The sequence below is a fragment of the Haliotis rufescens genome, unplaced genomic scaffold, assembly GCF_023055435.1.
Source record: "Haliotis rufescens isolate VD_foot unplaced genomic scaffold, xgHalRufe1.0.p SCAF_2, whole genome shotgun sequence".
In the NCBI taxonomy this organism is placed as follows: Eukaryota; Metazoa; Mollusca; class Gastropoda; order Lepetellida; family Haliotidae; genus Haliotis; species Haliotis rufescens.
This window is the reverse complement of record NW_025963890.1, coordinates 55,459,579-55,485,558: the sequence shown is the minus strand read 5'-3', so window position 1 is coordinate 55,485,558 and position 25,980 is coordinate 55,459,579. Positions and strand designations below refer to the sequence as shown.

Below are 25,980 nucleotides of genomic sequence, written 5' to 3'. Positions count from 1 at the left end.
ATATCCATATCTTTGAGGCACGGCTGGCCTAAGGCACCGCAATTCGCTGTGCATGGTTGCACCCTTTACGCGTGCCATGTTGTTTTCATCGTTGGTTCAAATCCCAGATTTGCCCTGCTTTTGCAGCTGGGTTTGTAAACCATACCAGGTACTCGAGGGCTCACTAAGATTATACACGTATTACATTTGCATCACTTTGGGCTTTTACGCACATATCAGACTAATTCCGAATATAACTAAAGTAGGATTGAAGCTCACTCACAAGAATATAGTAGAAAAAACGTTCGTTCAATTGTAAATAATAGGATGGTTTATTGCATTTTTATGGTACATTTTTGTGATAATTACAATACCCATGTACCTAATATTCATTCCTCTGTTCACTTCTCCCATGGTGTCTGACCAGAGAGTGGAATGTCGCCTTGAAGGATGGAACTTGTCACACTTCCTGACGCTCGGCATCAAGGGGGAAAAAGGATTGGTATCAATGTAATACACTGACGATTTTCTATTTCAAAGTGATGATACATTTTACAGGTAATATTTACCAAAAATGAATACCACATGAATCAAACAATTTTATGTATTTATACGTACAAGTGTACATGTATGTAAAGTACAAACTAGATGGTTCAATATACATTCTCTTTCCAAATAGATATTTTCCAAATCATAGGATGCTCTTCATTGTTTCGATTGTTCCTTAAGGATATCGGCCAGCCAGGAGAAGGCCTAGAAATGAGAAAAAAATCCTTTAGTGTGTGTGCTTAGTAATAATGCTGCTTTGAACCAGCAAATTAAAACTTACATCTTTTTGTATTCTACAAACACATGTCAGTCAATGCAACAATTTCAAATCTTTCCTCAATATCGAAAGAATAATGGGTTTCAGCATGTGTGAACATGAACATTCGCAATCGTGTTTTGGTTTGAGGAACAAGCATTTAAATCCATGCTACATATATACTAACTCACCTTGGCCAAATCTTCCTCTGACGCATAAGAGTAAGATACTCTGATATAAGGGGAGTTCACCGAGGCAGGACAGAAGATGTGTCCCTGAACCACTACAGCCCCTTTCTGGATCAGCTTCTGACAGATGGGTCTGGAGTCCTCTACACCCAGTAGCTTCATCCACAGGAACATCCCAGCCACAGGATCAGACCACTCCGCCAAACCTGGCAAATGAAGATGACGATATTGACAATGATTATGAGGAAGTTAGATTGAGTATCAAGATATGCATTTTCTAAATATATTTGTGTGTGATACATTTTCACATAAACCAATATGTATAACGACATATCTAATATTGATATGTATAACATAAGGGTTCTGTTGTTGTATATATCCATTTGTACTCATGCTCCTCACTCAGGGGCAGCACTCTACGTCACAATTCTCTGTGCTTAGCCGACCCAGGAATCTATCACCTCAGATTCGAATCCCAGTTCGCCCTAATTTAGTTCTAGGTAAGTCACCACCATGCCCTTCTCTTGGGTATCACCGAAACGTCAAACATCTCATCCCTGCATCACTTTGAGTTCCCCCTACATCAAGCAGACAGGAAGTGATAATGTCCGAAATTATGTTCAAAGCGACGTTAAAGACAATTCATTCATTCCTATACATAAACAATAAGTGCCTTTAAGATATGCCTCAGCTATCCGTGAAGCATGTTGTGACCTCTTGTGGTAGAAGTTGGCAACACGGCACCCATGTTCAATGAAGCCATCATGCCCCATGTTCTGCAAGACTTTCCATACGATGGTCTGAAAATTCGAAGAAAGGAAACAAACAGAAAGATTGCCTTATATAATTTACTCCACAAGAAAACTGCAATGATGTGGTGATAAAACTTCATTTTCACCTGGAAAAGTGTTCATAGCAAACGCATGAGTTAGTGGAATGGTACGTTTTCTAAGGTATCTCAAGGTGACAATTTTACACTTGAAGAGGGCTGGTCAAAACCTTCTAAGCCTAACTAACAAAACCAACAATTGTGACAGTGTTTTGAACTTTTATTCTACATAATCTCCCTGCTTTTAGATACTCTTCTCATATCGATAGTGAAAGTTTTAAATTCTAGTCAGGAAGAAGTTTTCTGAAGCAATCCTGAAAATTCCACTCACGGCAGCTTTGAGGTCAACATTGTCGTCACAGCCCTTTCCACGAAAGTGTTCATTCATTTTAGGAAACAGGTGGAAATTACTTAGTGCCAGGTCTGGCGAGTATGAAGGATGATGAACCTCTCGAACCCACATTGTCGCACAGCAGCCTTTGCAAGTTGAGAGGTGTGAGAAAAGGCATTGTCATGAAATGGTAGAACTCCAGCAGTCAGCATTCCGCGCCGCTTTTCTGTGATATATTCTCAGGCGATAAAGCAAATCAGCATAGGAGGCACAGGTAATTGTCTTTTGACATTCTAGGTATTCAACAAGAATCACACGCTTTGCATACCAGAATACAGAGGCCATAACTTTCTTCACTGGTCTTGAAGACTTGAATTTCTTTGGTGCCGGAAAAGTGGAATGGTGCCATTCCATATGGATTGACATTTTGACTCATAGTGAGAATAGTGGTAGACCCGTGTTTTATCACCCGTTACTAATCTCTTTTTGAATTTGACAAAATCCTTCTCATTTAGCTCTAAATGTTCTCGGGCAATGTCTCCTCAAGATCAGAATTCAGAAACTTTGGCACCCAACGAGCAGATATCGTATTCATCTGTATATGTTCAGGAATAATAGTTTACTTTCAATGGATCCATAGCTAAGACCTGTGTCTTCTTCAAGTCCAGCAATGGTAATACGTCTATCTGACTGTATAAGTGTTTCTATCTTCTTGATTCTTCATTGATGGAAGGATCGTCCAGGCCTATGGTCATCACCAAGGCTTGTACTCCCAGACTTAAACATAGCTGCCCAACGTTTAGCAGTGGAATAGCTAGGACACTTATCCCCATACACTTGTGACATACGGTCATCAATTTCCGGGGGTGTACTTTTCTGTTAAGTAAAAAACACGATGACTGCTCGGTACTCGTTCTTTTCCATTTCTGTTTTCATTTGGACCCCTATCAGGTTCAACTGGTTGTCACTAACGGCCTCAACAGACCCAATACACTTGCAATCAACTAGTCAGACAAAGTACTATATTGACTAGTTCACTTTGTTATGGCCAACAGTTGAAAGTTAGTCAGGCTTAGAACATTTTTACCAGCCCTCGCAACTATCTTTGTCAAATGTCTTTCTATGGGAATATATATACCTCTGCTAGGCTGTTTGGGAAAGCATTTACGTCCTTCCATTCAATGAATTTTTCCAGGAACTGTTTTGGACCGCTCAAATACCCAATCCTTGCACTAAACACACGAACAGAAGTTCAATTGTTCAATTGTTCACTGATGGCCTATATCAATCAATCAATCAATCAATCAATCTTTATTTCAAGTACTGAAAAGGCCATAGGCCTAAAGTACATATATACATGCAGAAGCAGAGGGCATTGCAAACTTAAAATTAATAAAGCAGCTGGTGAAGATAACTTGATCCTGATTTTTTTAATATTCGTCCGAAATTCTCCTCCCCTGCCTTGAAATCCTTTTTAACGTTATTCTTGAAAAGACTTATTTTCCACAAGAGTGGACTTTGGGGATTGTAATTCATTTGCACAAACAGTTATCGACTAATGACACCAACAACTATAGGGGTATTACTCTTGAGTGTTTTCACTAAGATTTTTACCAGTATTATACACAAACCTTTAGTATTTTGGACCGATTCCTTTAATAAGAAAAGCACAGGCCGGTTTCAGGCACGGATACTCTACAATTGATAATGTATATTTCAGACGCTTGTACAGAGATATCTGGCACAAAAAGGAGAAAAAATGTATGATATATTTTTTTATTTTGCTGAAGCGTTTGACTCAATAACAGAAACATGTTGTGGTCCCTTTGTAAATCTCAAGTTATCAGTACCAAAATTGGTAAATTACTATGTTGCATATATCACAATGTGAGGTTTGTCTTTGAAACAATAACACCTTATCTGATTCCTTCTATTGTAATATTGGGGTTTGATGTATTCTAAGTCCATTTCTGTTATCGTTTTTCATAAATGAACTTTCGTTACAAATATCTGAAAATTTGTAACGAGGGCTTCCAACTCCATCCGGAAACTTTTTCTACTCCTTTTTGCTCGTGATATAGTTTTGTTCTCGTGGACAAATATATGGGAGTACATTTTACAAATCGACTCACTTGGTCACTGCATTGCAACAAAGCCGCACTGCAAGCCAAAAAGATTTTAATTGGCATTTTAGAAAACCTAAAACCCTTTGGAAATATTTGCTTTGAAACATTTTTCAAGATTTTCGACACTAAGATCAGTCCTATTCTAATCTATGGTGCTGAAATGTTACAGTTTACGGGGAATGTGGGAGATACCCTATGTATATGTTTAGTCACATGAAAGTAATAAAATATTGTATAAAATTGCTTACAATGCCAAGTACCAGATTCCCAAAGAAATGCTATAATATGATGATTCTTTACGATAGCAGAGGTAAAAATAACTGTGCCTCGGGTGTCAAAATGATAGTCCGATCTTGCGGGTATGATTACATTTGGAGACAGCAACATGTAGCAGTTCCAGATCGTAACATATGTAATTTTAGACGAATGCTAAAAGATATGTATTTTCAAAAGTGGTTCTCTTCACTATGTTTACACAATAAGTTAAATCATTACACCTGTTTTAAATCATTCATTATTACTGAAAAATATCTTTTGGATATAGATGTTAAGAAATTCCGAACAGCACTATCCCGATTCAGATGTTAGTTCTCATGACCTAATAGAAAAGGGTAGACATTTAGCAATGTCAAGGGAAAACAGATTGTGTAAATATTGCACTTGCGATGAGGTAGAAGATGAATACCATTTTTTGCTAGTCTGCCTATTGTATGCAAATATCAGAAAATAATACATACATATTTTTATCTGAATCCTAGAATAGACAAATTCTATATCATGTCATCTCAAAATGAAGCAGTCACAAAACATCTTGCAATGTTTATATACCATGCAATGAACATCAGATAGGTTCATACATGTGATATTTAATTAGTTACGATACATGTAATTCATATTGCTACTGTATGTATATATGTACTTTAGGCCTATGGCCTTTTCAGTAGTTGAAATAAAGATTGATTGATTGATGGCCTGTAAATCAAGCACGAAAGTAAGACAGCGTTCGCTCAACGATCTCGTGACCATTATAGGTGCCCATGTAATTAGTTCTTTAAAATCATTTTCGGTTAATAAGTGAATTCCGTTTTGCTTCAGTCAGCAGCACTGGAATGTACATGCATATCGGGGCATACATAAGAGAATGATATTACACAAACAAGTCCCAACAAGAAAGGTCCCATGGGTAATAGTATACGATGATACACAGTCAACCACTCATTGCAGCAGTCTCCAATTTTAATTTGTAGGGTTTTGCATTAATCGTTGGTTACTTGTGACCTTTTCTTTTCCGAAAAAGTGAGATAAAATTACAATGTCGAACTTAAAGGGCCAGAAAACCTTTAGGATACCAATCAGCTCACCCAGCAGCTAGCATTTTAGAGAAAGAGTCACATCTGAGGACACGCCCATCTACGTCTAATGACAGCAAGCTGGGTATGAGAGGCTGAAATAAGTTTGATTGTGGTTTGAAACTAATGTGGTACACGACATGATACAAGTGTATTCAAAATGAAAGAACGAACACCTGACTTCATTATTCTGTGTTAAATGTACTTTTGATTTGATGCGCGCTATTACTCTTGTGTATAATCATTGTCTGTATCAAATTAGGCTATGAGAACCTCCTTGACTCATTCGGCGTTCCTTCATACGATCATATCGCAATAATACATAAATGTTCACCTTTCATTTTTTCAAATACATCGTTAGCGTTTACCCTTGTAAATTGGAGCATATAGTACGGGTCGTCTTCGATGATTAACAGGTCGTATTTTCTCGCCAAAGCATAAACCTCCTTCTTTCTCTTCAAAGTGAGGTTGGCACCTGTCGGATTTCCACCAACCGGAACACAGTATAGGAGTTTTGGCCGAGGCCCGGATACAGCCTCGTTCCAGGAAATCAGGATGTTACTAAGATCCGAGGGTATCAATCCATCTGCGTCGTTCTTGACAGTCACTGGTTTGCAACCCAGTGGTTCAATCTGATTAACATGAAAGATTGTTCTGTAATATAGCAAGCGAAGATAACTTGGTCATTCAAAATGCTACAATGGAACTGGGTTAATGAGTGAGATTGAGCCATACGTCTTGTTGATTTTCAGTGGTCCACCTTTCCCCGCTGTTCAGCGTTTTTCACCCAGTGGAATGGTCGAAACTGGTTATTCTCTGTCGTTGCCGTATTGTATTATTAATAAATTACCACATTATGTCATATGTCATGTCAAATGCTGACTGTCTAACAGACTGATTTTTATCTGCTTGTTAGCAGCATGATTTAATAATTTTATCAAATACAGCACAATATTAACCAACAACGATTGTATAATCACATTCCGCACTCACATTGTCAAAAGAGAAAGAAAAGTGAACAGTATTTCAGTTTTTTATCGAGTTTCTGCGGCAAGTGGGAAAAAAGTCAAGTGACGTGGGTCGTTGAGACGACTCATCAACCGCGAACATGTGCTGACCAAGGACAATGATTTGTCACAACCTGAAATTCGAACCTTCTCCTTCCGAATCTATATGAATTCCCATTATGACTCTATATTGCAACTATGTGCTCTATATTATTAACCGAAGGTGTCCACAACATACCACATTCATAACCGTGGAGTAAGTTGATTCCTCGACCAGCAGCGAGTCCCCTTCCTCCAACACCAGTCCTATGATCTGTGTAACAGAGGAACACGGTGTACTGTTACAAGTCTAGTGTACGTGTGTATTCTGGATGTATTATAATGACAACAGGCACTCCCAACTGACCAACTCTGATTCTTATTATTTAATTATTGCAAATTTACCAGTTCTCATGTAGGAATGTGTATGCAGAATGAAGTTAGTGATTTCAGCCAACCTTGCTAATGGCCTCAGTACAACCATACGTGGAGATTGTGATCATGTCGCTGTTTGCTGAAGGGGAGACGCCATGAGAAGGGAGTGTAGGTGGATCGTGGAGACGTCGCATCAACTCAGTTAGCCATTTAAGCATTTCGGGTTTCCTTCAAATTAAAAAAACCCAAAACTGAATGATGTGTTGATGTGTGTAATTTCAATATCAATATAAAGAAAGAAGCCATTATTCCACACTTTCCCATAGAATCATTATGTGTGTTTCTCGCCAACGTCCTTATGGAAGCCTCGGTGGCTGAGTGGGTTAGATCGCTGACTTTGTGTGCTGGCGATTAGGTGCCTCACTCTGGCAGTGTGGGTTCGAATCCCGGAGGGGACTCAACCCAAAAAAGTACGATAATCTGTACTTTACACAGAAAGTGTTATCCCAAATATAACATTTGTTACATTTGACCACTTTCTAAATGGCATCGTGTGTTCATAGCTTTCGGCCATAGGATCCGTGCCAATTTACACATGTCAGAGAGGTACACAAAGTACGTGATCTAGACTACCACTTGTCGGACTTTCATTTTTATGAAAGCCTCGGTGCCTGAGTGTGTGTATATATGTATGTGTGTGTGCATATATATATATATATATATATATATATGTGTGTGTGTGTGTATGTGTGTATGTATGTATGTATGTATGTATGTATGTATGTATGTATGTATGTATGTGTGTGTGTGTGCGTGTGTGTGTGTGTGTATCTATATATCAATGCCTTTTTGTTTCTTGAATACTGCTCAAATATACATAGGATGTATATATTGACCCTGTATGCTTGTTAACACAATACATCTTACCCCGCACTCTTGTTGTACTGGAGTGCCACTTCCATCTCATCGTCAGCTATGTTTACGGTTCGACCATCTCTAGAATGTGAAGCCGATATTGACAGGTAGTTTAGAAACCGGCATACACAATCTGAGTAGTCAAATAGCACCTCCGAGGACGATGATGGCATGAATATGACCATGAACTGAATGAGTGAGTGAGTGAGTATGGTTTTACGCCGCTTTTAGCAATATTCCAGCAATATCACGGCGGGGGACACCAGAAATGGGCTTCACACATAGTTCCCATGTCGGGAATCGAACCCGGGTCTTCGGCGTGACGATGAACTGAATGAGTAAAGGTAGAATGGTAATATTGATAACAATACTACGACATCAGGATAAATGTTCAAAGGATCGGAGGCGTTGAGATAGAATAGTAGAAAAAGTGTTCAATCGATTCCTGTAATGAGTACAACATATGTATGTGAATCACATTGTCTTGTTTTCCAAAGTTTCTAGTCCCCTGCTGTGATTGTCCTGAAAACTCATTTCAATTCACTTAAAACATCAGAAGTACTGAACGATTATCACGAAGCCATTGCAAACAATTGGACAGATTGGACAGACATCAATGGTACCATTATGGCGGCTCGGAAGTAATCATACGAATAGTGTAGTTACAAGCATAAACAGCGTTCTACTGATCCATGATTGAATGTAATATGTTATGGTCGAATATAATAAAAAAATATTTATAGCCTATCACACATACAGATATCACAAACAATTCAATGGTGTGCATGTACTGGCTTCATTTCAAATTCAGTGGCTGCTGTGCAGGTCATGTTCAAATGTAAATTCCAAGATCTGCAATGTAGCTTAGATTGAGAACTAATGAAATGACTCAACCCAACACCTACTTAGTCGTTCAAACTACAACCATGAAAAACTCAAGAGCTATTTAACCCAGAATCTCTAAATTCTAAATTGTAAATTCTTTCGATTGCTCAAAGAGGACCTGCAGATAAATCTCGTACCAACCTTAGTTTTATCTTTGCCGCTGTGATCAGGAACATGTCCGAGTTTGGAAGTCCTCCGGCCAGATACAGTAGGTCCGACCCAAAATAGTCTACAGTGAATGTTTTCAGACATCAGGAAAGGTAGGTGTGGTTATAAATACTTCATGGCAAGTCGCATTTCCATAGTGATGGTCAATGTTACATGGAGGGAGAGCCAAAATAATTATTTATCCGCAACAATCAAATTTTATTGTAAACCCTGAGGCACTCCTCACAGTGAGCGTGCCCTGTCTCACTGGTGGCACCCCTCACAAACACATGCAAAGGCACGTCAAGGTTTTACCTGAACAAACACGGGAACATTATCTTACAAGCAAAAATAGGGAATTGCCTCGGACATCCCTTTGGTCACTGAAATTTGGGAATGTTCTCCGCATGTTCACACTGTTTGAAAGACCCCTACACGACAGGCACCAGCCACACATGGAAACCTCTACACTTGCAGCCCATTTATATCCGAGCGCACAACAAGATGTGGATGTGCCAGATGGATCATGTTTCACCACATTTGCCATTCCGTCGAGTAGAATCTCCCCCCAGAGGGCGCACACACTGATATTACCAAATTGCAAATGAGTGAGTGAGTATGGTTTTTACATCGCTTTAAGCAATATTCCACCATTATCACGATGGGGGACACCAGAAATGAGCTTCACACAATGAACCCATGTGGAGAATCGAACCCAGGTCTTCTCCGTTACGGTGACGGTTCAACCCCACCGCCCCCAAACATAGCAAATGGAAATATAGCAACTGGCTACCCATATTGAGATCTTCATGTGGCGAGAAGCATGACAAATCCACGTTTTCATTCACTCTGCATGAGCTTAGTGAGGGGATATAAGGCACATGTGGCATATGTCTACATACTCACGGCTCCCCCCAACATCGAGGATGTTAATCGTCTAGCAGTTTTGTTGAAATATTTTTCATAGTCGTTAATATGAAGACTTCCACTGAAAAGAGACACCCGTGTAAAAAGTACTAGTTCAAAGACTAATTATGCTTTCATTTATAGTTTTTCTCCCCTGTAATGCCATGGATGTTAACCCGTATGTAAAGTCAGTAAATTGATTGTTTCATATTTTTGTCATTCATTTTTGCGGTTGATATTTGAGTGATCATGTCTTGACAAATATACTAAAGTAATGTGAAAAGTCGGGGTGTTCTTTAACTTTTTTGTCTAGTTTATAGTCTCTCAACATCAGAGAAGCTCCCAAAAGAATTTCGTTGCTGTGGATTGCGTTATATGCAGGTCACATGTTGTCTTCATTTGCGCCATAGTTTATCTCTGATGTAATCGTAGTGTTCACATGAATATATCAAAGTACGATACGTATTTTAGCGGTATGCTTTGTGTAACGAGGCATGAGAGTAATGCCCCTTATGAGATGAAGCGAGGAAATAAAAAACAAGCATGGTCCACGCTACTTCGTCTTCCATCCTTTATTATCAAGTGTGACACAGCCCATTGGCTGCTTAAAACATTACAGTACTTTACATAATAAAATCTGAACAAGTAGAGGAATCTGGCTGTTTTTCTTTATTGTAGACACCTATTATAACAACACCCACTGCGGATATACATTATATGTTACATGTATAGAACACATGTTCACTTCGATGGCCTAAATATATTCGTCGAATGCTGTAAATATATATATACACACACACACACACACACACACACACACACACACACACACACACACACATATATATATATATATATATATATACGTAAACCATTCTCAGATTCTCAGATTTCGTCTGAAACTGCATTATATACAACCTTTGGTATATAAAAATACCTTTGGTATAGAAAAAGATAGCGAACTCACTTGGGCAGCTTGTCAGCATCCATGTTTAACTTACGGGAACATTTACCATTCAACTTCCGTCCCGAACCCACACGTATCACTATGAGGTTTTGGTTGAGCTGACATTGATATGGCTAGACAGGCGGTAGACAAAGGTCACACCGCAATAATCGCCCTACGTGTAAAGGAATGCCCAAAGTCTCATAATTTGTTGCGCTCGTGATGTTGGGTCGACGCCAGGGGAGAATAGAAAAGGTTGAAATTAAACACCTGAATTTTCTCCCCATTAAAACTAGTCTTAAATGGGAGTTGGAAGTTATCAGTCATGTGGTAATCATTTATGGGAAGAAAGAAAATAGTTTGGCAAATTCTGAATTTGAAAAACGGTTGATTTAGCAACGACGTTATCAAACTTCCTCCCATATATTGGTTGATAATAGCGCTTATTGTCTTATGGACACATATAATGCCGAATTACAATAAATGCTGAAGGTATTCGCTGATTTTAGATTTTACAAACTCTGATGTCAAGAGGATAATACTCAAGATAACGCTCTATGATAATAACTCATTGCTGACAAATTGTGCACACGTGTGTATCCCTTTGCATGATCAACAAGACCTAAAACGTCAACGCCGGAGAACACAGTCTCGATTACCTGGCGAAACACATTCCATTGAACGTTAAAGGTAAAATAGCGGTGATATTATACGAATGGATAATTGAAAATCATTGAAGACACCAGGTGGGGAAACAAGCTATCTATCAGATACCTAAGAATCAACAACAACAAGAACGTTATTTCAAATCAAACGTCGACTTTATTCGCATGCTTCGACCTTGACTCACTGTTCGATATACTCGTTATGATATGTGTGAGATTTAACATGGTACTTGGGAAGTACAAATATCCGCCTTTATAGAGGATTTGATTCGGTTTAAGTTTTTGCTTTTACAATTATGGTAAACGCATGTAGAATGTATATTATCACTTCAACACATGAAACCTACATTGTCTTACATGCATCCCATGTAATCCCACAATATACAATATCCTTCTACTCATTCCGTTTGCGACTGCTAAAAGGTCTGAGATCAATAGTTAACATTACATAGTGAGTGTTCAAACCTTACCATTGATCTCTAATATACATTCTACATGCATTTACCAAAACTATAACGCCTGAATCACAACTTTGTCTTATTCCTTGTGTATATGTAAAGTAAATGAACATTGTAAGCTCCATATACATTCTCTTTCAAAATATAATCTTTGCAAGGTCACGAAGCCACTGGAGCGTGATGTTCATTGTTCCTGTCTTTCCCGAAGGATCTCTGCCAGCCAGGAAAAGCCCTGGAAATGCAAATCATTTGAATATAAAATGGGCGGTCGGGTAGCCTAGTGGTTAAAGCGTTCGCTTCTCACGCCGAAGACGTTCGATTCCCGACTTGGGTACAAAGTGTGAAGCCCATTCCCGGTGTCCCCCGCCGTGATATTGCTGGAATATTGCTTAAAGCGGCGTAAAACCATACTCACTCACTCACTCACTGAATATAAGAAAACGTGATCATTGTCAACACTCAATGAACCAGTTAACTATAAGCTTGTTTTTAACCTTAGTAACTTGTTAAATTGTGTTAGAGTTTTTCTTATTTCGGAAACATTAGGATACTATTTTCTGTACTCTTCAAATTACTAGATGTTATTCTCAAAAAAAGCCGAATGGGTTTCAACATGTATCAATATGAAGATTCAAAGTTCGCTTCCCTTGTGTTATTTATGCTACTACTCTACCTGATCTAAATCGGCCTCGGATGAGTAAGAGTAAGATACTCTGATGTAAGGGGACTTAACCGAGGCAGGACAGAAGATGTGTCCCTGGACCACCACAGCCCCTTTCTGGATCAGCTTCTGACAGATGGGTCTGGAGTCCTCTACATCCAGTAGCTTCATCCACAGGAACATCCCAGCCATAGGGACAGACCACTCCGCCAAACCTGGCAAATAAAGATGCAAATGGAGACAGTGATAATGATAATTAATATGATGATGTATCCGAAAATGTTCACCTAAAAACATGTAAGTGATCAATACATTGTCACATAAACCAGTACACCAATATTGTTGATAATCCTTTTGTGGGGAGTATAAGTACATTATGTATTCATGCTCTTCACTCTGCGGGTTGAAGTTGTAAAGCTCCGCTGCGATCGGATATATTTACCCTTAAGATGTTTGTCAGCTGTCCTTAGAGCACGTTGCGACCTCTGGCGATAGAAGTTGGCAACACGGCACCCGTGTTCCATATAACCGTCATGGCCCATGTTCTGCAAGACTTTCCATATCATGGTCTGACAGAGAAAAGAAACAATAATTATAAGGATTGCCTAATATGTACAAGAAAATGGCAATTATTTGGTGTATGATTCAGACGAGATGTACAAAAATAATTATGATTTACATAAAACTTGTATAGTACGTTACAGTTATCGTTCATCACTATAACAGTCGTTATTCAAAGTAGAATAATGTCTTCTAGTCTAAACATGGGAACATAATGTAATATATACCTCTGCCAGGATATTAGAGGAGCCAATTTCTGCATCCTTCCATTCAATGAATTTTTCCAGGAACTGTTTTGGGCCACTCAAATATCCAAACCTTGCACTAAACACGTGAACAGAGATTGTCAAAAAAATCACAGGTGGTCATCTTGGGACTGTAATTGGCACGTTTTGTGGAACGGAAACACTGTCCACTGCGAATTTGAACAAGATGATACATTACGAGACAGTGGATCAGTACCTTTGGACTGCAAAATTGACCAAAGTCCATCTCTAACAAAATTACGTGTGTTTCAGGTAACCCGACCGACAGATTGTTAAGGAAAGGGTTATGTAGCTTTTAATCATTCAGCTTGGACCGAAAAGTTGTTATCATAGCTGCAAATATTTAGCATCGTTGCTGTAAATATGTGACCTGTCCAACCGAGAACGCACTGCAACTCACATGAAGTCTAAACAGGCCATCTGTTTTTATATAAAATAAGAAACCTGACAACACATACCTATTTAGTCTAGGTTACCTGAAATTCACGTATGTTTATTTGGCCTATTATGTTATAAGGTTACTTATAAGTGAATAACGTTTCCTCACGGTCAGCAGCACCAAAGCTACACTAACAGCGATCTGTATTTACGAATGCTTCTATCACAAACAAGTCGTTCATGGAGCAAGCGTTTGCACAAAGTTATGTCATTGGGTGCGGTGACTAATACGCAACCGTGTGCACAGAGAACATCTACCCGATAGTCAGATAGACAGATATTTTATTTAAGTCTCACCCTGCTGTACACCATTCTTACATTAAAATCACACCTGTTGGATGAGAATACATAGGCCATTCCTTATGGGATTATGTGAGACTGAAGTAAAAGATTTGAATGAATGAACGATTAACAGAAAAAGAATTTTGCAGAAGATTAAAATAAGGAGTATATATGCTGATCCACAGGAAGGTTCTCATTTTGTCAGTTTAGTCTGGTCTTGAAGAAATCAAAAGAAACTTAGAACCTATTCTTCTCTGGAAACCCCAAAACAACAATAATTAATATTAAATATAGGTTGAACGGTTGCTCGTAACGTCGAACTGAAAGGGTAAGAAAAATACAGTATAGTAAAACATCTCACCCAGCAGACATCAATTTAGAGAAGGTATCACATCTGAAGACACGCCCGTCTACGTCCAATGACAGCAAACTGGGTATGAGGGGCTGAAATATGTTTGATTCCAGTTATCTAAAGTGTGTTTCTAATGAAACAATGATAATCTGACTCTAATGTACGCACTGAATCATTGGATACGAATGTTATATCACGGCGCGTCAGCTTAATATGGGAGGAAAGCGCTAAGTGAAGCAGGTCTCAGACGTTCACCACTTCGAATTCGGATTCGAACCCGCGAATAATTGGTTTCGGGCGTACCCAATGGACGCAACTCACACAGCGAACTGCGGCTCCTTAGACGACTGGGCCACCCGTGCCTCTTTGGGCTAGAACTACCAAATCGACCCTCTTCAATTTTCTGCATACCATCATTTATTTACCCTGGTAAATTGAAGCAAATAGTAGGGGTCGTCTTCGATGATTAACAGGTCGAATTTTCTCGCCAAACCATAAACCTCCTTCTTTCTCTCATAAGTGAGGTTGGCACCTGTCGGATTTCCACCAATCGGAACACAGTATAGGAGTTTTGGCCGTCGTCCGGATACAGCCTCGTTCCAGGAACTCAGGATGTTACTAAGATCCGAGGGAATCAATCCATCTGCGTCGTTCTTGATAGTCACCGGTTTGCAACCCATTGGTTCAATCTGAATATAGGAAAGAGGTGTGAAGAACATTTTCTTCATTCAAAACCCTGTAATGTACATGTACCAAAGTAAAATAAAGGAGATTAAGCACAAGTAAAATTCAACGTCCTCAAACCATGTGGAATGATTTGTCTGATTTGCAAGTTTACTTTTCGCGAACACCTGGCATCCTGATTGTTTGATTATGATTCATCAACACATGATCATGATACAGTCGGAATCGGATAATCGACTCCCCCTTTACACAGGGCTGCGACCTTTGTACCACCTTTGAGCGATCAAAAACTGGCCAGGACACTCAATGGTCGCCTTAACCTAGAAAATCGTGTTTCTATGTAACTGCTCCAGCAGTTGTTCAGCAGTAACTTCTCGAGTTGTTCAGCGTCTGCAATCACAATGAAGGTTGCTCAAAGGAGGCAGAAAAGAGGCAGAAGCATTGCCATGGTGTCTCAAGGGTTGCCCTGGTCGCCGAATTGAGGCATGGCGGTCGCCACAGTCATCGCCCAAAGGAGGCACAAGGGAGGCAGAAGCATCGCCAAGATTGACGGGAAAATTTGCAGCAGAACGCACCAATTACCTGGCGTCCATTGGGCGATCACTGTGCCTTCATTCTGCAACAACGACAATACTTGTGCCTCTCATCTGCCTCCTTTGAGCCACCTCCTCGGCGACCTTTGTGCGACCGTTTTGACACAACCCAGAAAAGTAGGAGAATCTGTACATTACTACAAAGTGTTATCCCAAATATCACATGTGTTAAATTTGACCACTTTCTAAATAGCGTTGTGTATTCATAGCTTTCGGCCATGGGATCCGTGCCAATTTACACTTGTCAGAGGGGTACTTCAAGTACGTGACTTGAGACTACCAGTAGTCGGACTTTTGTGGAAGTCTCGGTAGCTGAGCGGGTTAGATCGCTGACTTTGTCTGCTGGCGATTAGGTGCCTCACTCTGGCAAGTGTGGGTTCGAATCCCAGACGGGACTCAACCAAACAAAGTATGAGAACTGAGAAATTTGACTACTTTCAACATGTGCAAAAATTCACGGCCACCATGGCGTCCATGGAGATGACTGAACCTCCTGTGTATCACCTTGGGAAGACCTAGGCAACCACTCTGCCTCCTTTGGGCCTCCAACGACGACCTGGCAAATTTTATAGTCGCACACGGGTGGCACATAGGTCGCCATCCTGTGTAAAGGCTCCATTAGAAAGGATTGCTTGTGGCTATGGAAAGAGTTTGGGCTCTTTCATTCACATACTGACAATCCGATCTTACTTCTCTTGTGTGGATCCAAGTAGGAACAAAATAAAAAACTCACCACATTGTTGTTGTTTTTAAAACAGCGTCTCAATTGTAAACGGTTTAAATACGGGTCAATACATAGAGGTTATCACGCGAGTGTGTTTGGGGATGATACATATCCTGTGTTAGGAATAAACATTGTATTAAGCGAGCCTTGGCGAGTATTACACAGCAAGATACACAACGCAGTCACGATCACATGATGGAGGTAATGATGTTTCACGACATATTAAGTAATATTCCAGCACGGCGGGGGACGCCAGAAATGGTCTTCACGCATTGTACTCATGTTGGGAATCGAGCCCGGTTTAACTACAAGGCTACCCCACCGCTCCTCACATGATCAGAAGAATTAGACTAACATGTAGCATTATTGGGCAGCCAATGCTCATTCAGAATTAGTCGTGTCTATTCCAGCTTGGGATAACATTTCAGTTATATTATCGTGTCTGACTATAGTGTGAGAGAAGAGTCAACAATTACGCACGTCATGGACATTAATGATATTCACCCATTACGGGTTAGGTGCTGCCTGACCAAGGACAAAGATTTGACACAACCTGAAAGTAGAACCTGCTCCTTCAAAATCCATATGATTTCCAATAATGATTCCTTATTGCAACTATCGAAAATATATTATTAACCGAAGGTGTCCACAACATACCACATTCAAAACCGAGGGATAAGTTGATTCCTCGACCAGCAGCGAGTCCCCTTCCTCCAACACCAGTCCAATGACCTTGTTAACAGAAGTAGATAGTATACGTAGAACTACTATAATACATTCTAGCGTATATCCTGGATCTATAATTATGGTAACAGTTATACTGGTAGACTAACAGAAATACATCTGGTCCTCTTGGTTAATTTGACACAGAGCATTCTCAATTAAACAATGTAAGTTTGGATTCGTAGCAGGCTATGAGTAGGAAAAGAAACATATGTGCCATCCCTCATGTTGGAAATGTGCAGAAAGAAATCGGTGATTAGCCAACCTTGCTTAAAGCCTCCGTACAACCGTTGGTTAAGATTGTGATCATGTCGCTGTTTGCCGATGGGGAGACGCCAAGAGGAGGGAGGGTTGGCGGATCATGGAAGCGTCGCTGCAACTCCGTCAGCCATTCACGCATCTTCAGTGACCTACAAGTCAAATAAATATAATGTATTCTAAGTTAAGCGTTACCAATTTGCCAATACCGGTGATAGATAGCAAGCCAAGGCTCAATAACTATAAGGACAAACAAATCGTTTTGAGTGTTCCTCATATTCATGATCATGCTCAGATTGTATAGGGTAACCTTTGAAAGGTTGAACTGAAATGTTCCACAGCTTATATAATATTAATATAAACCCACGACATTGGTATTTACGTCATATGAGTGCAGAGATTGCAGTTTCGATGTTGGGAGCTTTAAGGAAGCGTAACACGGAGAGGTAAAAAACAAAACAATGAAACTTCGATAAAATACCGCAGGTGTTTTGTTCATGGACGGGATATTTGCTATTTCACTACAGAGAGGATTTACTATACATCTGTTGAGACTGGCTAATGGGTGTTATGGTAACTTCAGAAGAGAGGTTTTGCGTGGAAAGTGTTTAGAACCTCTGGGAAATGAAAAAGAAAAAGAAAAAGAATGCAGTTTGAATATGAAATTTTGAAAACAAGGTTATGTATGCCTTAAATTTAAGTAAGCTTCTCAGACAAACGTCAATTTCTAAAAATGACCCCGACAGTTTCAAATTTCAGAAATCACCAACAGTTTCATTTTCCTAACGAACACCATATCCTCCACGTTGTTCAATTACATGAACGTGTTGCAGAACGCGGACTTTGCAGTTCGTGATATAAATTTCACTACTTGCAGCTTCCAGGACTCACCATACAGCTAACAACATGTTGGTCATATAATCACAGATGACTTCAGTTTTCAAATATGGACCAGCCTCCTACCAGATGAGGTCACAACTTAAAATTCAGTATGGATGTCGTCGAAGCATATGCCCAAAATGAGCTAAGATAGCAGAGGAACTTTCTGGATGTATTTCATAGAATAGTGCTTGTATGTACAATAATAGGTTACTAAATGCAAAGTTGCGGTTAGTATAATATTCAAAAGATGTGTGGCAATACACATTGTGCCGAAAAAGACGATAGCAATCTACAAAGAGAATGTATTTCAACTTACGAGGAAACAGTGAGCGCGTTTCTTCTTACGGCTGTGACGTCATATCTTTTGCGTCACAAAGAGAGATAAGACGTCTTAATAGTGACGTGCGGTGTAGAACGAAACCTTTTCAAGGCTTGCTTAGTTTTCTAAGCCAACCTCATGTTAGCTGACGACGTTGCTGTGCTACATGTTTTCCATGCCTGTCATATGCTGGAGTGAACATCAAGATGTACACAAACTACTTAAGCTTAAACGCCATATTTTGTTTAAAAGCCATTGTCGGTGATCCCGCAATTCAGGTCGACAACCCACTCAAAACACTGGACTCAACCAATGCCGCTTCACGCAATATATTTGCAAACGCCAAAGAGTTCGCGCTTTGTTCAGTCATAGTAGAATGGAGATAAACATACTGTGTTTTTAATGTAGAGGCGGGTTACCTGTAGATTACTCGAGCTAAATTTAACATTTAAAACCTCACGCTGTGCGTTCAGGCCCAAATTAAATTTAGCGGTGTTAACCCTACAGGTAACAGGTACATTAAATACACAGTATGTGTATCTCCCAAATATAAGCGGGAAGAAGAGAATCATGCATTGAACATGTGTGACTATTAACGCAATACAACTTACCCCCTACTGTCCCCGTACTGAAGTGCCACTTTCATCTCATCCTCATCTATGTCTAATGTCCGACCATCTCTGGAAGGCAGCGAAGATATTGACAAATAGTTCAGAAACAGGTACATATGGACACAATCAAAGATTATGAGTGAGTGAGTGAGTGAGTTGGGTTTTACGCCGCTTTTAACAGTATTCCAGTTATATCGCGGCGTGTCAGCTTAATGTGGGAGGAAAGCCCGAAGTGATGCAGGTCTCAGACGTTTACCACTTCGGTAACCCACGAGCACGGGTATGGTGCTGAAACTTGCTGAAACATAATCGGGGCGAGCCGGGATTCGAACCCACAATCATAGGTTTCTGGCGTGCCCAAGGGACGCAACTCTCTGCACAGCGAATCGCGGCGCCTTAGACGACTGGGCCACCCGTGCCCCCCAAAGATTATGAAAACCACAAGAGTATAATATAACATCAATATGATAACACAATTGCACGAGTAAGGGAGGGATAGGCATGTTGACTGTGTGCTGCTACCGGAGTAGGAATAATTATTATAATTACATTCATTTGTGCAGTAATACAGATTTATAGATTTCTCGACTTCTTGTAAAATATAAAATGTGTGGTTCGGAAATATGGGGTATTAAATATCATGACACAACTGAAAAGATACAGGCATGCTCTGTTAAACGTTTGCTTGTTGTGGGTAAATTTACAGCAAACACAGCTATTTTGACACTGGACCTCATTGCACGTTTATAAATACGCAAACAAGGGTAATTAACTACTGGCTGAAGCTTTTGCGAATGAATGCAAGTCGATACCCTTTTCAAAGTAATGTTATGCTAAAAGTATTTGATGATAAGAACGTGTGTTTTTGTCTGCATTTAAGAAGACACATGAGAGATAGTAATATCCAAACATGGTACCACAGTTTGGAATCTTTTCTAGTGCATTATGCTAATATAAAATCTCTTTCTGCAACCCAAATTATATATAACTGTTCCTGGCGACAAACGATTAGAGCAATGTGTAAATCTTTTCACAACGTTTAAGTCAAGATTATTCGTAAGAAGGTCATTAAATAAACCTCATACATAATCTGTATGTAAACACCGTACCTTCATTTAGTACAACATGAATACCATGTCTTTCTGTATGTAAGAAAATATTCACTTGAGAAATACTTTTTTTTACTTCATTACAGAAATAGTATTAAGGTAGAATTACGTTCGCGAATTTATTTAACTCCGGTAATATTAATGTACTACGCTTGATAGATTTATATTTATGTGAATTATTTAAAACGAGATCGACAAAGATGTAACTCTCTGGACAAGTGACCTAAAATATAATTTGAACCATGGGCCATGTGGCCTGAATTACGAAATAAACTTGATTGATAAATTGACTTTGAAAGATTAGGAGCGCTTGGGGAACTCGACGGATAAGGCGTTTACCCGTCTCGTCAAATACCACATTCGATTTCCTGGTATATGGTACAAATTAAAGGCCATCTTGGAGACCCTTGATATTTTTTAATGTTCGTAACAAACTCATTCACTTATGATATCAAAATCATATGAACGATTATCATGAAACTTGGATCCTTGTGTCAGAAAGCCCACTTACCAAATGTCGGATTCATTGGAAATCTAAACTAAATTGAGTGAGTGATTGGTTTTTGTCAAGGATAATGCCAGTTTAAGGCTTGGAAGTCATCTTCCCGAGGCGAGGGCGGTTAACGGACCGTAAAAGTCCAGTTTCCACCCTTGCCTAACCAGACTGGAATTTCTTGGCTTGATCGTAGCGCCATCGGTGGCTATTTCGAGTGATGTCCCTTCTATAACTAATCAGATTCCACCTCTCATGTCGCTTACATTTACTTCAAACAAAATGGCGCCGCCGCCGACCTTGGTGAAAAAACATGAAAAGATTTGTAAAATATATGTTGACGCCAAAATGTCGGTACACACGCTTTGCAAAACCTGCAAGCGACAGAAATCTGCATGGCAGTTTACGAAGTGGATGTCGATTTCGTTACGCGATTTTGATTGGACTATGCATAGTCTCATATATCCAGCAAAAATATAATGCCTAAATTCCAGTCTAGTTCAGCAAGGGTGGAAACTGGACTTGTATGGTCAGTTAACTCACTTGCCTTGGGTAGATGCATGGAAGTGTACCATACAATCTAGTGGTAGAACATATGAAGTTTCACCTATTCAGATCAGTGACTGAAAAGTAAACGTCGAACGTCACAACAAAGCCAATAATCAAAACATTTTCTCAAGTGTGTTTTAACGCATGATCTGTTTTAACGCATGGGCCATATTGTTAATTCTTAGATTTCGCAGGACGTCTAACGAATATGTAACTCGTACCAACCTTAGTCGTAGCTGTGCAGTAGTGATCGGGAATGTCTCCGTGTTAGGATGACCTCCGGCCATGTAAAGCATGTCAGTTCCAAGGTATTCTATCAAAGTTAAGCCAGATTTGGTATAACAGTTACAATGCATAAATACGTTTCAGTTAACGAATGTTATTGCTTAACACGCACACATACACAACATGTTAATTGACCATTCACTAACATTCACTGAAATTTCAATTTTGTTGAACACTCATTGCCTTCCATTATTTGTCAGATTCACAAGGGAGCCTAGCCATGGCCACCATGGCCCTTAGTCCCTTAATGCCGAGCGCCAGGCAGGGTAACAACAAGTACCATATGTTTTAGTCTTTTAGTATGGCGCGACCGGAGATCGCCTTCAGCTCTCAGGGCAACACTCTATCCACAATGCCACGGAGGCGGTCGTCATGACGCTTCGACCAGCAAGCCATGGCCAAAAGAAACAAAACAAACCTACAAAATCAGTTACTAAAATGTCAACTCTGTGTTTCTACACATGTAAGCTGATTCAACAGTGTCGCAAGAAGCTCAACAAGTTTACTATTTCGTTTTCACTATGTACCAAATCTAGTCATTTAAATGGACGCAAAAAGGGCATATCCAGAATGACACGAGGGGGTACGAACGGGACATGCGATTTATGACTTACTCTGGAATCCTCGGAGAATCGTTGGTTTTCTTCGTCTTGCTGATTTGTTGAAGTATTTCTCATAGTTGTTTATACGATGATTTGCACTGACAAAATAAAGGTACGGTAAACTACGGTTATAACGAACTCAAAGGAACCAGTAATTTTAGTTTGTTATAACCGTAATTCGTTACATGTATATAGCATATAGCATATATACAGCAAATGGCCGGAACAAAAAAATAAGTCACCTATGTGTCCGTTTATCCGTTCGTATTTCGTTTCGTTGATAACCGTAAAATATTTTTCATCCAAAATTTGTACATGTATAGGGGGTTAGGGGTTGGGTGCAGGTGTTGTTAGGAAGACTCTTGAGTCTGGGTCAGGACCACAGCTACTTTGGCTTGCAAAAAAACGCCTAAAATGCGGATCGTGTGGGCAGGCTCCGTGAATTGAGTGGCTTGGGTAATTTTGTGCGTCATCGAACGAGAATGACTTCGACTGTTGCTCATACTTTCAGTCACTGGATTGTCTGGTCCACACTCGATTAAGACCATCGCCGTGTCAAACAGTATCCTATAAAACGAATTACATGTTGTACAGGGCGATCGAAATATTCCCCAAATCACCCATGTACTCACCATAGATTATCATTAATAAAAGTGATGAACTTACCTAGACATGTCAATATTCAAAGTTCAGCTTTTACAGGAGCATGCGCCTTGTCTCGGTCCCACGTCTTACATTATATGGGATCGGCTGGTGTTTAACAATATTTGACATGCAGGGACACAAGGTCACAAAGATATTAGTCCGTGTACGTGGAGAGGAATGTCCCATTTCTAAACGATTCGTTGCGCGCATGAGGTCCGTTGGAGAGTTCGATTACGTCGTCAAAACTGCCACACCTTGGCAACAATCCAGACATCTCCCTGAACTATTGCTAACTTGCCTTATTATATTGTATGCTCTTAAAATAAGTAGATGATACTTGGAAGTAACTTCATATTTCTAACATTGTAAGAGATATTAGTTACTAGTAATAGTTGTGTGATACTTATGAAGGAATTGGGTACACATTACAGCCGGTATTGAAGTATGACAGTAGATGTTATGATCGCCAAGGATCTTGAAGGACGATAGGGGTAACATGAGTAATTTCAAAGTTGTCGTTTTTGGGTCATTTCTGCATGGATTGGGATTGAATGAAGTACGGCAGAAATTTGGTGGAAAGATGGAAAAATCGCAAAAAACACAATCACGTAAGAGCCTGGCGCCGAAACACACCAACATGACATGCACGTGCAATATCACTTGTTTGGCCATAAAAACGTGTCGAATTGCGACACCCGGCTCCTGCAACCTAAAGACAGACAGGAAGTTGTCGACGTCACGGTGTTGGTAACATTTCCTATTTTTCTGAGATATGTCAGTAATGGTGGAGGACAGGAGAAGACTTACCCGGGAGCAGCGTCTTCGCCCATTTTCCCCGATGAGACTTTACCAGGACCTGTGTCTCTCAGACCTTGCAGGCTTTCTGAGCAATGGTTTTGTTTCTATTTTTATGCAGTCATGGGATCACATGAAAGGTTTTCAAGGTCATCCGGGCTGGTAGGCATGGCAGGTAGGCATGAACAGGTGCAATATTGTTTGACTTTGGTGGTGCGTGTGAATTTAAAAATAATACTTAATGGTTGTTGTCCAACAGCTATCACGTTTACGTGATATTTTAACAACAAAAACATCTTCTCTAAATATGTCATGTCATAAGGTCTTATCTTTGAACTCACTGACTGAAGGTGCAGTGAAATGGGGTTTAACGTCGCGTCCAAGATTATTGAACTTATATAGCAACGCGCGTGCGTGCGTGCGTGCGTGCGTGCGTGCGTGCGTGCGTGCGTGCGTGTGTGTGTGTGTGTGTGTGTGTGTGTGTGTGTGCTTGAACTAATCAAGACTTCTTTCGGTTTTATAGTGAGGGGCCCATTGAGATACCATGATGCAGGTTAACAAGAATACCCTACTTAGGCACATTATACTGTCTCCGAGCAGTTCATGTGTTATCTCCTTATATAGAGCGCCAGGCAGGATAACAAGAAGTACCATCTTTTAACGTTTTTTTGGTATGACGCGGCCAGTTGATAGAAACACGATACACTTTTCGGAAATTCTTTTTATACCAACATATGTATAATAAAAAGTCGAAACCCAGCACCAAGTGTGTGTGGCTGCTTGTACTAGTCCAGACGGATGCCGATCTATAGTGCTAGCAAATGTGGTTTAGTGCCTGTACTTGGAGACATTTCAAACCGTCGATTACATATCGACTACATTTCCAGGTGAATTACACTATTTTTGGGTTGGTTTACGAAACGAGTGCGTGAGTTGGGTTTAAAGCTGCTTTTAACAGTATTCCAGTTATATCGCGGCGTGTCAGCTTAATGTGGGAGGAAAGCCCGAAGTGATGTAGGTCTCGGACGTTTACCACTTTGGTGATACCCACGAGCACGGGTATGGTGCTGACAAACCTAGAAACATAATCGGGGCGAACCGGGACTCGAACTCACAATCATAGGTTTCTGACGTGCCCAAGGGACGCAACTCTACACAGCGAATTGCGGCACCTCATACGACTGGGCCACCCGTGCCCCCATTACGAAACGAACAGACTGAAAATGGAAAGTACTACTAATATGGAAAATACAAGAAAGTACTACTACTATAATGCTGCTGCTGCTACAACTACTACTACTACTACTACTACTACTACTACAGCTGCTACCACCAATACCACTCATACTACTTCAACTACTACTACCACTAGTACAACCACCACCAACACCACTGCTGCAACCACCAAAACGACTATTATTACTCCAACTACTACTACCACTACAACCACCACCACCACCACCACCACCACCACCACCACCACTACTACTACTATTACTACTACTACTACTGACATTACAACTACAGCTACCCCTACTACTCCGGAATGAAGTTGACCTTGTCGGCTGTTTTACGTCCTCTGACTGACTTAAGGAGGCGGTGCAAAATATTTTTCTTCTGGTGATTGTATTTGTTGTAACCAAAGGACAAACGATGCTACTGTAGATCAGTTTGAGTATATATATATACGCTCATGTAATGTCTTGTTTTGAGGAAATACCTTTTTTCGATACAGTTCGATAGTGTATGTCTGTACAAAATAAAATTATGTACACATAATTCGAGGCGAACAAGGGATATTCACTGTCATTGACTTTCACTGTATGGGTGTTCATTGGGGCTATTAACCTTTACAGGTGAGAGCCAAAGAACTATTCAAGGCATTGATATTTGTGAAAATATTTTATATATTCATGCCATGTACATGCGTTTTCGTGTCAATTGTAGTATTATAATGACACGCTAAGATATTCCTGCACTTAAAGTTCCCGATGAATGACAAAGCCATATTATGGCTCAGCCGTGTTCTTCCAGAATGACTTGGTAATGTGCAATGTAAAGCAAAACTACCTATATTCTACTACAGCAAACTATGGTTATAACGAACACGCTTATAACGAACTGACGGATATAACGAACTTACTTTTTAGTCCCGACTATATGCTGTATATATGCTTATAACGAACTACGGTTATAAC

General features: G+C 40.0%; 1 protein-coding gene across 7 annotated transcripts; it reads right to left on the bottom strand.

Moving 5' to 3' along the window:
- Positions 1-287: 287 nt before the first annotated feature.
- On the bottom strand, positions 288-23,947 carry LOC124141019 (kynurenine/alpha-aminoadipate aminotransferase, mitochondrial-like). 7 transcript variants are annotated; one of them, XM_048400171.1, is made up of 12 exons: positions 23,795-23,947; positions 22,355-22,440; positions 21,681-21,768; positions 19,305-19,373; positions 17,500-17,644; positions 17,169-17,243; positions 5,976-6,239; positions 5,620-5,702; positions 3,271-3,364; positions 1,646-1,772; positions 976-1,178; positions 288-732 (listed from the first exon to the last, which is right to left on the bottom strand). In XM_048400171.1, the coding sequence occupies exons 1-12, from the start codon at positions 23,815-23,817 to the stop codon at positions 685-687; spliced, it is 1,305 nt and encodes a 434-aa protein (XP_048256128.1). In that variant the 5' UTR covers positions 23,818-23,947; the 3' UTR covers positions 288-684. The 7 variants fall into 7 exon arrangements, with proteins under 7 accessions (XP_048256128.1, XP_048256127.1, XP_046364821.2 ...); XM_048400170.1 differs by lacking the exon at positions 17,169-17,243 and adding an exon at positions 6,853-6,927; XM_046508865.2 differs by lacking the exons at positions 17,169-17,243; positions 17,500-17,644; positions 19,305-19,373; ... (1 more) ...; positions 22,355-22,440; positions 23,795-23,947 and adding exons at positions 6,853-6,927; positions 7,112-7,256; positions 7,956-8,024; ... (1 more) ...; positions 9,878-9,963; positions 10,849-12,139.
- Between the last annotated feature and the right edge of the window lie 2,033 nt (positions 23,948-25,980).